General features: G+C 47.6%; 1 protein-coding gene across 2 annotated transcripts in view; it reads right to left on the bottom strand.

The window, feature by feature from the left end:
* Positions 1-11,614, bottom strand: part of Ptprj (protein tyrosine phosphatase receptor type J) — a 151,749-nt gene extending 140,135 nt beyond the window's left edge. The window contains exon 1 of one of the 2 annotated variants that reach the window (XM_021192953.2): positions 11,168-11,614. In XM_021192953.2, coding sequence (XP_021048612.1) covers positions 11,168-11,614 — 447 coding nt within the window. The remainder of the gene's footprint in view (positions 1-11,167) is intronic. The other variant, XM_029536812.1, reaches the window with a different exon arrangement.
* Positions 11,615-15,646: the final 4,032 nt, after the last annotated feature.

The following is a 15,646-nucleotide window of genomic DNA, read 5'->3' on the forward strand; positions in this document are numbered from 1 at the left end:
CACACACAAGAACAAAATTAAAAGTTCTTAAAGTAATGATAGTAAAAGTTTAAAATATAAAAATAAATAAACTGCTGGGCATGGTGGCGCACGCCTTTAATCCCAGCACTCGGGAGGCAGAGGCAGGCGGATTTCTGAGTTCGAGGCCAGCCTGGTCTACAGAGTGAGTTCCAGGACAGCCGGGGCTACACAGAGAAACCCTGTCTCAAAATAAATAAATAATAAATAAATAAAATAAAAATAAATAAATAAATAAACTAGCATGGGAATGGAATGACCATGGGTGCTGGATTAGCACTAACAGACACCTAGATGAGGTTGGCCCAACCCCATGCAAATCAGTTCCGGGATTAGGGTAATGCCAGGGGTGTCGGAGCTCCACACTGTGCACCCCCACTCCCCTATCTCATCTCGTGGATGGTGGTAGCTTCCAAGGGCCTCAGCCACCCTGTGCTGGTCACAAGTTCTCATCTAAAGTACCGAAGCCTAAGAAGCTGACCAGGCCAAGTCCTTGCCAGGCATTCCTGAAGCCTCGGGTGTGATCCTTGGTAGCCAAAAAGAGAATGAAATTTAAACCAATGGACCAGACCTGGAGCTCTCTACCAAACACACTTGCCAAAACGTTCAAGCACTGACCCGTGGTTTCTTCCACCAAGATCCTCTGGCAGCAAGAAACACAGGCCCTGTTGGGACTCACAGTCCTGTGTCTGCCTAAACCTCTCTGGAGAACTCCGTCATTCCTGCACCCACATGATGGCTTCCAGCCACACAGGACACAACGACATGAGTAAGTCAGAGCCTTACACTGGTGTCTCACTGTCACTGGACACGGGGCCTGCCTCCTTCCCTCAGGGGGCACCTCCCACAGCTCAGACACACAGGTGAGACTGGAGGTGTGGAATTTTTTTCTGGCCACTACTTAAATCAGTGGTCTTTTTAAAAAGCCACTTTACGTGCAATACGTGTGCACACACACACACACACACACACACAACCGCTCAGTTCAGAAGCAGCTTCACAGCACAGTGCTCAGCAGTAAACTCAGAGATTTCCTGTCCTATCATTTTTAGTGCTGGTTAAGACTCATTCTATTCGATTTTATATTCAGTTGTAAATACACTGCCTTTGGTTTTCTCCCTTTTTAGGGGCCCAAAGCATTAGGACTTTGCCTCACTCTGTGGCCCAAGCTGACACTAAACTCTTGGCAATACTCCTGGGTCTAGGTCTCCAGGTGCTAGGACTACAGGTGTGAGCCACTATGCTTAACAAATGATGTATTTTTTTTTCCTCCAATGCTGGGACTTGAACCTAGGGCCTAGCACATGTTGAGCAAGTTCTAGCACTGTTTTGTTTCATTATGTTTTGTTGAGATAGGGTCTAAGGGAGAGACACATACACACATACAGAGCTGGAGTTGCAGTGGCAAACTCAAAGGGATGCTGTTGGGTTTAATGAGTTCAGGTGTGTGTAAAACCACCTATAAACTATAAGAACTTTTTTATTTTTAATAGTAAGTGATGAACAACAGCCAATATCTGAGGATAGAGGAGATGCTGAGCTTTAGAGTAGATAGCCCAACGTCACACAACTAGGAGGAAAGTGACAGCTGACTCCGAAGTCCACGAACCAAGTTCTGGGCAGCAACTCCATCAGTATCCAAAGACCCTGCACACAGCACTGCCAGCAGACTGCTAAGAAGGAGAGCCCAGGACTCGGTGATGGCTCCTCAGCAGGCAACAGGAAATGCACAGTACTGACTGCCTGTGTGGAAACAGGTGGCCTAGCCAGAACCCACTGTCACAGCCACACACCTCCCAGCAGTCAAAGCCAAGGACTAGGTCTTCACACTTTCCATTGGTAGCTTAAAATAACTCTACAGAAAATGTAGCCAGTGACAGGAGGTGGGCACGGCCGGAGCTGGCCCAGCCACAAGGCGAAGAGAAATGCTCAAACCAAGACAGGTTATTTTTAATGGACATAATATCCATGTGCTTCTTTTGGAGCTAGGATCACATTGGCCACTCCTTGATCATCTCCCATGGTCATTTACCTCAGATTAATTCAAATACACACACTTATCAAGAGAAACATAATTTAAACTGGACTATCAACTCTCCACTACTCCGCATTTTGATACATTCACAGGAAGGAAGATGAATGTGCACAGAATGTGCACAATCCATGGTAGACCTAACCTCTTAACATCCAACTTCAGAGACTCTGTAGTGTCATTGTTTCCTTCAACTTTAGATTCTATCTTCTAAGTAAGCACCTCAATGTTGCGTAAAATGTTGTTTTTATAATACTGCATCCACTTGCAAGGCAGAATGTGACCTCACTCAACGTACCCAATGGCTTGGGTAAGAAGTAACACTGTTACCAGTGTTGTAGAGGTAGGAATGACCGGGCTCAGAAAGGTCAGAGTAGCTACCCAAGCGCATACAGCTAGTAAGGTGACAGAGCCAGGTCTCCAACTAGGCAGGCTGACTCCAGCCTCTGTCATCTGAGATCCTAAGGAATAAGGGTTACACCAAAAGCAATTAAGGGGAAGCTGATTTGCAACAGAGATGAGAGTATAAGAACTCATTTCCTTAATTTGCAAAGTACGTGCACAAATCAGTAACAAAACGACAAGTTCTGATGTGTGTGGTGGGTACGCAGGTTCTCGTGCACATGTTTCAGGTGATGTCTTCTGTTATATCTCTGTCTACATTTATCTTTTTGAGGCAGATTTTTCACCGAACCCAGAGCTCACTCACTGGCTACACTGGCAAGCCAGCAAGTTCCAGGAATCCTCCTGCCTCCACCCTGCCCCTTCCCCAAGCACAGACATCTATTCAAGGCTTTTTGCACAGAGGCCAGGATCCAAACTCCTTGGTCTTTATTCTAGCACGCCAAGTACTTTATCAAGTGAACCATCTCCCCAGCCCAAAAAGAAATGTTTTTTTCTTTTTTTCCTGAGTCAACAACAAGTAAACACACACACACACACACACACACACCCGGGACACTGAAAACGATATTCAACTAACTCAAAATTAAAGATACAAACAACTTTCATGATAAAATTTTTTTTACCTCTCAGATTTGCACACACTTAGAAGTTTAACAATCCTCAACCCAGGCGAGGGTATAGAGAAGCAGGCCTCTCCACACCCACATTTGCAGGTACAACGGGGCAACAGTTCTGAAAGCCATTCCAGAGCTCTGAGCTTTAAGCAGCGCCACCGCTCCTATCTCTGCAGTCCTAAGACCAGACAGCACAACACCAGTGAAGAACCTCTCAACTTACTACCTTTGCAATTTTCACAGCAACCACCCCAGGCTTCCATAACGCTTAACTCGTTGTGTTTTACTGTGACAGTTACAAAAAATAAACACCAAAGGCATTCCAGGAAGAAGGACTAGAGGGAGGGGGAGGGGTCACACAGAAACAGCCAAGGGCCCACTGGGAAGGAAGGCCCATGTGGCTGGCTTCCAGGCAGTTAGTTAGAAGAATAGGTTTGCACAGGTAAAAACTGGCATAATCTCCAAAATAACTGGGTAAATTAAGAGACTACATATCAAGCACAACATGTATATAATTATGCTCTATAAGTAGCTTGTATGGGCCACCAGGATGGCTCAGTAGGTAAAGGCACTTGCCACCAAACCTGATGACCTGAGTTTGGACCCCAGGACCAACATGGTAGAAGGAGAGAACCAACTCTCCTGTTTTCTCTGACTGTCACTCATGCTTCATGGTACACTTACCACATGCACACACATGCACACACGCACGCGCGCGCGCACACACACACACACACACACACACACACACACAAATAAAAATGTAGTGTTTATAGGGAAATGCTGGGTATCAAGCCTGGTGTTAGGCAAATGCCTTACTGCTCAGCTACATCACCTGCCCACAGAACCATTTTCAGGACTGGGACATGAGACACGGCATGTAGTCCAGCCAGTCCCAAACTCACTACGTAGCTGAGAATGAAGAACCTCTGGTCATTCTGCCTCGCAACACCTGTTCATCACAAGAAGAAAATTTCCTGGAAATCTGTTTTGGCAAGGCATGTAGTACACTCCCAGAGGCTGATGCAGGGGCATATCTGGGAATTCAAGGCCAGACAGAGCTACACGGTGATAGCTTGCCTCAATAATAATAATAATAATAATAATAATAATAATAATAATAGTAGTAGTAGTAGTAGTAATGATCTATCTTTAAGAAGGACTGATAGCTTTCTGAGCCTTGCATTTCCCATAGAGGAGACACTCCAAGACTCTCAGTAGAGCCTAAAGACATGGACAGCACTGACCTCCACACACATTACATATAATGTTCTTTCTAGCAAATATATCTATGATAAAATCTGATTTATAAATTAGATACGGTAAGATATTAGCAATAATAAACTAATAAAAATGTACTGTTATAACAATACACTCTTAACAAAAATTATGTGACTGCAGTTGCTCTCTCAAAATATTCTACTTAGTACTCCTAGCCTCAGTTGAGCCATGTCTGACTGAACCCTAGAAGCAAGAACACAGAAATGGAGGGTCTACTGTACACGGGTTCACACTGGGGGGTTTTAACCTGGACTTTTACTAGTCCAGGGGCTAAGGATGTAGACAGTGCTTGCTCTGTGCATGAGAAGACCTGGGTTCCAATCCCAGTACCACAAAAAAGAAGAAAAAAAATCCACTCTAAAGAGTTTATTAAAAGCTGGGTATGCCGGGGCAAGGCGGCACACCCCTCCCTCCCAGCACTATAGAGGCAGAGGTAGGGAGATCTTTATGAGTTCAAAGCCAGCCTAGTCTACATAGTGAATTCAAGGCTAACAAAAGGCTGCACTGTGAGACTCTGTGTAAAGAAAAAAGAGACAGGGGCTGGGGAGGAAGAAAGAAAAGTCTGGGCATGGTGGTGTGCACCTGTAAACCTCCGCTCACTAAGGAAGCAGACGACAAGGGGAGCGGCAGTTCAAGAGCATCCTGGAAGACACAGCGATATCCTGTTTCAAAAATAAATAAAAAAAGAGCTACTAAAGGAGCTAGAAAACTCAAACGACACAAAATTCCATGGTTTCACTCCTTTAGGAAAACGATTCTTCCCTTCTATTAAAAGCCTCGTTACCAAGAAAGACGGCATCACTATAAAGTTCATGCTGGTGCCATGTTTTAATATCAGAAAGCATGAAATTACACTGGGCTGGCCCCTGGCACATCTACCCAGGAAAACGACACTCCCCCCCCACACCCCACTCCTGCCCCAGAGAAGCAGCTAGTTTGTGACATAATACCAGCATTGTCTGCACAAACTTCAGAAATGGCAGCAGCAGGGTACAGCTTCCCTCTAACAGGAAGAAGGAAAAGTGGAACTGAAAATTATTTGCATGTCTAAAATTAGAGGTTCTGTGGGAGCCGAGCTTGCTTCGGCCATCTCCTCCCCGCTACCCCCAACCCAGGCATTTCCATGCCATGGAAATTCTGAGACAATAGGACGGCTACAGCTGTCACTAATAAGGAAGTAATAACAAGTTTCCTACAGCTCCTGTCCTCTGAGGGGTCACCAGAAAAGGCAGTGGAAAGCCAGCCCTACCAGATGGTGATAAACCCGCTGTAAACTTCTCTGGTCAGAGATTTCTGACACTTCCACGGGTCTCCACCCAGGGACTCTTTGCCCGCCTGCCCTCACTCCCCACCCACCCACCCACCCACCATTCCCTCTCTGGCAAGTCCAGCCCAGAACCAGCTCTCTCTCTCTCTCTCTCTGAAGGGACCTCAGGAATGACTCACTGCCAACATCGCCACTGTGACTATGTATCTGGTCATCTAAATCATTCCCCACCCTCATAGCCCATAAGAAAGCAAGCTCTTCTTTCCCAGAATCGCCTTGGCTCAGGGACTGGCCCCAAATTAAGCATTTATCACCTGTGTAATTTCACAAAACCTCCTCACACCTACAGATCCTTTACTCAGACTGCTTCCTCGGATTCACTATTATATTTAAACAAATTTCCTTACCATGAGCCCATATGCAGCCTGGTCTGACTATAAAATCATGGGCTTGATATAGTTTACAAATACTGTTTTGCTAAGTAAAATAATACCTAACATCAAAAAGATAAAACACCTTGGAGAAACATTTAACAAATATTTGTTCTGGGAACTAATGACTCAAAGCCCCATTTCTTCCCTTCCTACCCTGAAATGCCCCTACGTAACAGCAGCAACCACTTCGAACAAATGCATCAGGCTTCAGGTTTTACTTGACAGCGGTCCCTCTATCTTATTTGATCCCCCCACCACCACCACCCAGCTAAGCAGGAAGTATTAGTTCCAGCTCCCAGATAAGGAAATGAAGAGTCACAGAGGGTGACTGGCTTGTTCTTGTAGCTACTGAATGGCAGAGCAAGCCCACACCCAGGCTCTTCCACTTCAGTTTACCCACACAGGCAGGTGTGCCTTTGTATACATACTCAGGCTTCAAAGAAACAGAAGTTGCCAAGAGGGGCTTGAAGGTGTGACATGATTTGGGACACAAAGAATCCAAAATAATTCTCAGGCCTATCAAGGTTCTGGACCCTCAAGCCTGTCTCTTGCCACAAAAGTCTGGCACTAATGCTCAGTTACACCCTGAAAACCTCAATGTCACCATGACTTCTATAGCCCAGGACAGGAAACTGGAGCAACAGAGACCTGGCTCTACTTGAGAATCATAAACTGAGAACATGAGCAGCAGCTACCGCCAGAACTTCTGAAATGGCCAAATGAGACAGTGCATTAAAAGCCTAACACAGTGCCCGCCACACCTAATGCTACCTATTAATTATAATATTATCAGTGGCATGATGCTAAAAGGGAAATACACAGAAAATTGCATCTTATCCAGCACTCAAAATAATTCCCCTGGCCAAGAAGTGAATGAACTAAGAAGTAATTACTTATGATGCACTGGCTAAAGCCAGGCCTACAGTCATCCAGCAACTCGGCCCCAGCCTCAAGCATTACTTTTAGGAGCTAAATAACCTCTTTGCTGACCAAAATTGCTCACTCTGGAGCCAGGATTCTCTCTGCTCAGGAAAGCTTGGGTATTCCTGGTCATCTTTGTCCTGGGGCTGAACTTGAAGTTAGCCCAAAGTCACAGACTAACCATAAACCAATTTGCTCTGTTTTCTTAAACTGTCTGCAAACAAAACAGAATGGTTGGGTTTTCCTTTGTTGTTCTGAAGCAAAACAAAAATAAAGTCACTCCTGTGAGAACTTAAAAAGCAGTTATAAGAGGAGCCAAAATATTTAGTGTGTGTACTCTGGTTGAAGCAGGAAAATAATCAGGCTTATAGATTAGCCACAAGACATAAAAATACAAAGTAAGTATCCACCAAATGACACAAGACAAAGCAAAAGGGAACACTGTGAGACCAAGTGGTTACCAGTTGGTTTTGTTTTGTTGCTATCATCATCATCATCATCATCATCATCATCTATTTTAATACAGACTGCTGTCAAGCTGATTAAGGAACCTAACAGGACTATATGTCTCAAGAGAGAAAGGAGAGATCACTTTGCCACACTGCCTAATACATACATAAACCAAAACTAGTGAGTAAGAAATGCACCCAGAAAGAGACCAGTTAAGACAGCACACCTACGAAAGTCCTTGCACTAGGCTCATCTATGACTGCCCTTCCTGTCTTGGAGAAAGGGAGTGGGATGCCAGTTTCAAAAATGGCTTTTCCGGGCCTACTAAGTACTGATGCTTCCGGCATCTCAGTTTCCAGCTTCCACACCCTGTCCTCATCGGTGTCCAGACAGAGCTGGGTCTTTTCTGTGACCTTTTTTTCCCTTTCCTTTCTTTCCCTCCCCATTATTGTTGATTGTACTACAAAAAATAAGAAAGCCTCATCTGAAAAAAAATCCACTTTTAGGGAAGCCATCAAATAAGTTCCCTCTTACTTTCTACACAAAGAAATTTCAAAAATATCTCAAATCAAACTGACTTTTAAAAGATTTATAATTTTTCTTTTATTGATGTGTATGTGTGTCTAACTATGTGACTGTCTGCCACATATGTATGGGTGCCTGTGGAGATCAAAAGAGAAGGTCAGAGTCCCTGGAGCTGGAGATAATTGTAAGCTTGCTCTAATTGACTCTTAAACTCAATTTGTAAGCAGTTTGGGGCATACAGTAACACAGCACTGTGCTCGCAGAGAAAACACAGCCAAAAAGCCTAGGCCCAGACTGGTAACTCAAGCTCCACTCTTGGCTTTTTTATAATCCTATCTTGCCAAGTAACCTCTTCTCTCAAGTTCAACGTCCTCATCTAAGAGGTTTGAAGGGCTGGAGCTATCACCAAGCATGCTGGTGCTCAAATTCAATCCCAAAACTTGAGAGGCAGAGGCAGGCAGATCTCTGTGAGTTTAAGGACAGCCTGGTTTATATAATGAGTTCTACCAGCACGGCAGGCAACATTAAAAAAAAAAAAGGAGGGGAGCTTATTTTTAAAGGGGGGGCTAAGGATAAGAGTCTATGTGTTTTCAGTATAATATGTACATGTGTATGGATACACATGCCTGTGCTTACACTGGGCAGAGGACACAGAATCTTATTCCTCTCAGACAGGGTCTCTTCCTGACTCTAGTGATAGGCTGGCAGCCAACAAGCGCCAGTGAGGCTCTTGTCTCCACGCACCCAGTGTATGCCCGTTCCAGGCACACACAACCACACTCCACGTCTTACACTGGCCCTAGGGATTTGAACTCAGATCCTCATGCTGGTGTAGCAAGAACTCTCACTCAATGGCCTATCCTGTCTGCCCCTGACATGGTCTCTGAGTCACTTCAAAAGCGCAGAGCTTCTCTGGAACTGAGAATGTAACTCGGTGGTAGAGCACATCCCCTACCCTGGGTTCCATCCCCCGGCGGCATTGCACAGAAAGAGAGAGAGGGTGGGGCGCCGATACCCTGCAAGAGTCCATATCAAAACGAAACTGCTGAAAAGGATTGTTTTGGGAGATATTTCTTCATGAAACCTTTTACATTTCCTATTTTGTAATAAATACAAAAAAAACAAGAATATGAAGACAGGATTCTTGAGTTTTTACAGAAGGAACTAGAGGAAGGAAGCAAGCAAACACAAGGCAGGCGGAGGGTAGCAATGTGCTAAAGAAAGGCAGGGAAGGGTTGGGCAAGAGATAAATTTACCCAAGATACTTTTTGCTGATTCAAAGCACAGCTTGCAACTTCGACTACTGTTGAAACAAAAGTAAGATACATATACATATACATATGTATATCAAATTAAACTAAAGAGAAATGTGGCTCAAATGTTTCTATAATATAAACTTTAGTTCAAGACCAGGCCATCCCTGTACATAGAACTCAAAAGCAACAGATCTCAATGAGCTTGAAGCCACCCTAGTCTGCATAGTGAATTCTTGGGGAAAGGGGGACTTCAAATATGTAGCAGTTATTTTTCTTTAAGCAGTCAAAGACTGCTGTGCATGAATTTCCTACAGGGAAAGGATGAAAACAGCTCGTTCACAATGTTCCCTGATGGTAATCCCATCTGAAAAGGCATTCTATGAAAAGTGGTTTATATATAATATAAGAATTTACAAAATTCTTTCACTCTTCAATGGAAGTCCTTCGAACAATTCTACTATGAAATGGTGTGTCCCCTCCCCCATTCCTGCAGATGCTTTTTGCTAAAGATGGAAGTGGGGAAAGGGGGCAAATTCAATTCTGGTGCTTCTTCAGACTCAGCTCTCACCCACTCCAGTAAAGAATTATTTGCTGGGACAACACCACATTCCAGGCCTCCATGAGTCCTGTGCACATCCTGCTCTAGAAACTATAAGTTACCCTTGCTGACAATTAGGGCAGGCCCAGACTCAGGCTCCCTTCTGCCCGCCTGCTCTGCTGCCCCAGTGCCTATGTTTCCTCTAGGACAATCCTCCTCTGTGAGTGTGTGTGTGTATATGTGTGTGTGTGTGTGTGTGTGTGTGTGCGCGCGCGCGCGCGCGCGCGCGCGTGCGTGCGTGCGTGCGTGCAAAGCTTTCCCTCGAAGTCAGTTTCCATCCCCAGTCTATGCTTCATTTGTGTCTCACTATCTGTTTAGAGCTGGTATCTATAAAGCAAGAGAGACTTTCATTAGCAAAAAGCAAGACAAGAGCATCTTCCAGGCCACTTTCCACTGCAGGGTTCAAGACCACAGCCAGTTCCCAGAAGGCTGTGAGGCAGAACTCGCTTGCTCAGCTCCCACAGCACCAGCTGGGTGATTCCACTCTTTCACTTCTCTCCCTCAGTTCCCTATCTGCAAAATGGGAATGTCCCCCCAGCTGCCTTGCATCACATCCCCTGCCACGAAAATACCACTGAGAGAAAAGATCCAAAATTCGAGTCCAACTATTATCGGAAAAAAAAGTGAAGCAAAAAAAAAAAAAAAAAAAAAAAAAGGTCTGGAGGGGAGGGGGATAGCTAGCGCCCACAAAGCACGAATACACACCCAGAAAAGCCAGCACTATCTCAGGAGCGATGATGAGAACAGGGCCAGCAGACTCAAGGGACGCCTTGGCATGGCTGGGAACTTTCCCCCACAAAAAGCGCCCTCGGTTCTGAGTCCGGCGCTTCGCCCACCGCCCAGCGCCAGGGCCTGTCCCCAAGCACCCGGCCACCGCCACTGCCCTTCCGTCCAAGCCCTCGGGCCCCTCCAGGCCAGGTCGTAGGTCGGCCTCGGCTCAGCCAGGCTGTCCCTGGTCCGCATCCACAGCCCTCCGCAAACACGCCCCCTCCGGCCGCTTCGGGCGCACAAGCAGGGCCCGCGCTGGCCAGACGTGACCAGCTCCGGGAAAGGCCGGGCCACCGCCGCCTGCAGCCCATGCGGGAGCTTCCATGGAAGAGTCAACGGGCACGGCGGGGGACACCCTGGGGACCCCGGAATCCTGCCCTTCCCCTGGTACCCGGGAGCCAGGGAAGGGGCTGGGTGGCGGGAGCGGGAGGCTGGCCAAGATCCCTGCCAGCCTCCTCCAGGAGGAAGGCTCCCAGGACCGCGATCTCTAAGACCCTCGCCGGGTATTCCTGGAACGGGTGACACCCGGGCAGGTGCAGGCGATACCAATTCGGCCCGCGTCTTCTCACCACACTCCCAGGCCCACACGAAAGCTTACCTGGCCCTGGCGTAGCAACAGCAGCAGCGGCAGCAGCGCCCAGCGGAGCCCGGGCGAGCGCGGGGGTGTCCGCGTCTCCCGCGCCGCGGGCTTCATGCCCTGCGCGCCCTGGAACGTGCCCGGGACGCGCCCCGCCGTGTGCCCGAAGCCGGGCGCCCTCGTCTCCGCCTCCAGCCGACGCCTCCGCCTCCTTCTCCGCCAGCCGGTCCGCCTAGTCCCCGCTCCGCCCGCCCCGGGCTTCCCCGGGGACATGGCAGCGGCAGCGGCAGCGGCGGCGGCGGCAGCGGCCACACGGCGGAGCCTAGCGCGCCTGGCGCGGAGCGGCCGCGGCCCTAGACACGCAGGGGCTTCGCGGGGCGGAGCGAGCGGCGCCCACCCCCCGCGCGTGGCTCCCAGCTCCCGGCTCCCGCGGCCCCGGCTGCTCCCTCTGCCTCCTCCGCGCGTCATGCGGCTCCGGCTGCAGGGAGCCGCGCCGAGCGCTCGGCCCCCTCTCCTCCCCTCCCCCTCTGAATATTCATCGCTTCCTCCAGCTCGGGCGGGCCGGCCGCTGCCGTGCTCCGCGGCCCCTCGCCGCCCTCTCGCCGCGGCCCCCGCCCCCAGCGAGCTGGCGGCGGGCGGGGAGTGGGCGGTGGCGAGCCCGGTGCACGCTCTGGCGTCTCCCCTCCCGCGGCCGGAGGAAGCGCCCCCTCCCTGTCCGCCTAGCCCTCCCACATTCCTGGGACTCGGGACCCGGGACGCTGCTCCACTGTTCCAGAGCCACGAGCTAGTAAGGATGGGTCAGTAGGGACTCTTCAGCCTGGGACTCCCTCCCTGGCTCTGGCTTGAGTGTGCCTCTTGCCCAGGTCACAGCCCTGCTTGCTTCTAGACCGCAATCCGGTGAAGCCTGGCCCGTGGGTGGGCTTTGGGGGAGGATGTGGGTGAACCCCTGAAACTATTGGAAGCACACCATGTATTCTGTTCTCTCCCCAGACGCTGGGCCAGGAAGTCAGAGAGCCTGCACAGAAGCTGGTCCAGTGATTAGAGCCCCAGCTGTGGCATATGGCAAGCCCAGCTGTGCTATATACTAACTGTGTAATCCTGGTTGTGTGACTTGGAGAGAGATGCCTCACCTCTCTTGACCACTCTATGCTCCTGTGTAACAGGAAGATACTACGGGTACATGTCTACCGAGACTTGCCTGGCAATTAATTGAGAGCATGGGTTAAAGTCCCAAAGAGGGTGGGACATAAGGTGAGCCCATCTGGCAGCTGTCATCACAAGTCCTGATCTGAAAGGAGTTACAGATTACCACGAATACTGACTGCTACTGTGCCCAGGCTCACGAGAGGAAACCAAAGAGCTCTGTCCTCTGCACCAAGAAGTAATGAGAGACAGTACCGAACCAAGGCGTGTTAGGGAGGGAAAGATTGATTCCGACCAAGGGAAGAGGTGACACTTGAGCTGGGCTTTGATGGGTGGTTGGGTTTCACCGAGCAGAGAGAGGGGAGCAGTGTGGCAGGAAGTGGGAGCAACTTGGTAAAACACACACAGAGAGAGAGAGAGAGAGAGAGAGAGAGAGAGAGAGAGAGAGAGAGAGAGCAGATTCTTCAACCTTGACCTTCTGAAAAACAGGAATAGGAAGCTGAGCATTCTATTTGGGAAGAGTTGAGCAGCCAAGATAGTGAAGTGTGTCTAGTCCGGACCCTACAAGAACTGGAGTGTAGACCACTAGGTGTCCAGCCTGGCTCCAGGCATCCCCTGGGCCTCAGAGTCCCAGATTCACGAAGAGGTAGGAGGAAAGGGGAAAGGGGCTGCACCTGTCCTCTAGTGTTTTGCATTTGATTAAACACTATCTGGTTATCACAGCCCACGAGGAATTACGTTCCTCCCTGTCTCACTCTTCTTGAAGCAGAAACAAGTGTCTTTTAAAAGCACTCATGGTAGCACACAGCTTTAGTCACAGCATTCGGGAGGCAGAAGCAGGTGGATGAAAATTCAAGTCCAGCCTGGTCTACACAGTGATTTCCAGGACAGCTGGGGTAACATCATAAAGAGACTCCATCTCAAAAAAATTTTTTAATAAAAAATAAATAAATAAAGCACCTTCATGGTCCATGGTGCCCAGAGGAAAGGAATTATAATGCTACTAGATCTGTATCCGTCCCTGATACTCACAGACCCTATCCACCCATCCCAGCTGCCATAGATTCACATCTTGGTTCAACAGGGGTATGAACTCCTGCATGCACTTTTGATTTCCTACTGGGTAGAATGTATGCCCCCATTTAAGAGGTAGTGACCACTTAAGAACTAACAGCCTTCTCAGAGAAGGGGTTAATATGTGCATAATAAACAAATCAGGATGAACTGGTACTCTGTATGAGAAATGAACCCGGAACAGTGCTCCTTGTAAACTCCTTGTGGGCGGGACCTCATCTCCTCTGTCTATCTACTCTGTGGAATCTTCTCGATGCCACGCGATGTTCAGCACGATGTAGGAGCGGGAGCTCTTAACAAATGTGTGGTTACCTGACAGGAACATGGATTCTTTGCAAAGACAGACTAGGAAAGAATCACTCCCTAGGCAAAGGGATGTCACGTGACTGGTCTCTTACGCAGTTAGAATGTCCCAGCTTGGGTGTTAGAGACTTGTCTTCCGTGAACCATAATAGCTGCCAATGCTTAATTCTATTTAGTCACAGTTTTGAATTCGTGGAGTTGTTTTGTTTTGTAAAAAGGTCTCATGTGGCCCAGGCTGACCTCTAACTTCAAATATACCTGAAAAATGACCTCAAACTTCTGGTCCTCCTCTCTCTACGTTTGAGTGCTAGGACTGCAGACATGCATCACCACACCCCACTTACACAGTGCTGAGGACTGAGTCCACCGCTCCATGCATGCTAGGCAAGCACCCCAGCAGCTGAGCTAGGTCCCCTCTGTCTATCTGACTGCTGTCCTCATGGAGTCTAATTAAGCTGCCTAAAAACAGGGCCTGTGTCTTGTTTATCATTGCATTCACAGCAAATAGCAGTCATTCCTGTTATAATTACTTAATTAAACTAAGTGCATGCCTTTGAATAGCACAATAAGATACTAATTATATACCTGTACAACACATGTACATACACTCACACGCAAGCACACAGACACTCATAACATATTCTATTTGCAAAACAGCTTTTCAGAAATAAATCTATTATTACAAAGTTCAATATATGTGTGCCTATACAGTGTAATGCTACTTGACCTTTTTTCTATCACTTCCCCTACACAAAAAGGCTAAAGTTTTATTGAATATAGGAGCAGGCACATAAAAATACCAGAACAAGAAGGGTACATTCCCAAGTCTTCTGGTGGGAGACACTGGCAAGACTTGGGGTTGGGGGGCAACGGGTTCTTTCCTTAAAACTCTACAGGGTGATAATGGGACTTCATATTTTAAACCAGCTCTTTGAGCACTCCTTGCTGTCAAACATGCTTAGACAATTAAGTTAGCTGTATCAAGTCTCTAATAATAATTATTTACAAAGAGATACATGGATGGATAAAGATAAATGGTTGATAGAGAATCAGTTATTTATGCAAGGTCACGAAGCTGTGTATGATAAAACCAGGAACTGAAACCATTTCTCTCTTGGCACTCTGCCATAATACCTCACCTCTTGATGTTTGTAGATAAAAGGTGACGTCAAGTGCTCTCGTGGGCAGTCTGTCACTGTTGCTTTTATTATTATGTTCTTACGCCTGTCTCCCACAAATTTTAGAAAGTTAAGACATAGAATTTGTGACTTCTACTTCACCCCACACACACAAGAACCAAGAAGAGGAAGACAAGTCCTTAAGAGCATCCTACATCCCAGCAGGAGGCAGGCTTGCTAGGCACTGGCCTCAAACCAGGTCACCAGCCCCAGAGGGAGTCCTTTCAGCCTGGCAACCCTCTGTGTACTTTAAAAGCCACCATGAGCAAACCATTCTCCAAGGTCCTCCTAAGCGGAATGGAATGTTTCTTGAGAGTCTGATTAGCTAATGCTGCAGGCATGGCTGCCCTGAGACCTTCCTGCCTTGCTAACTTGAATGGAAAGGAAGACTTTAAGAAAAAAAAAATCTTTGTCAAAAAGAAGAAGAAAAAGTAGCACTTTATCTTCATAATATTAACAGGATGTTTCCTGTGGACTAGTTACTGGGCTATAGTTAGAATGCCATATTCATCCATCAGACCTTAATTCCTCCCTCAACAAAGCCTGAATCACCTGCCCAGGCTCACAGCTTTGGAGGCCTTGGTGACCATTTCTGTTTCTGACTTCAAGCATTTGCATCGTTAAGTATTTCCCTAATTCTTTACTCCTCTCCACCTCTCTCTCTCTCTCTCTCTCTCTCTCTCTCTCTCTGTGTGTGTGTGTGTGTGTGTGTGTGTGTGCATTATAGAAAACAATGCCTGACTTCCAATGAGTCGGCTGTGTGTAACACATTTTTCAGTGCAGTCACCTGAGGATATAGGAG

This window comes from Mus pahari, chromosome 3, assembly GCF_900095145.1.
Source record: "Mus pahari chromosome 3, PAHARI_EIJ_v1.1, whole genome shotgun sequence".
NCBI classification, from domain to species: Eukaryota; Metazoa; Chordata; class Mammalia; order Rodentia; family Muridae; genus Mus; species Mus pahari.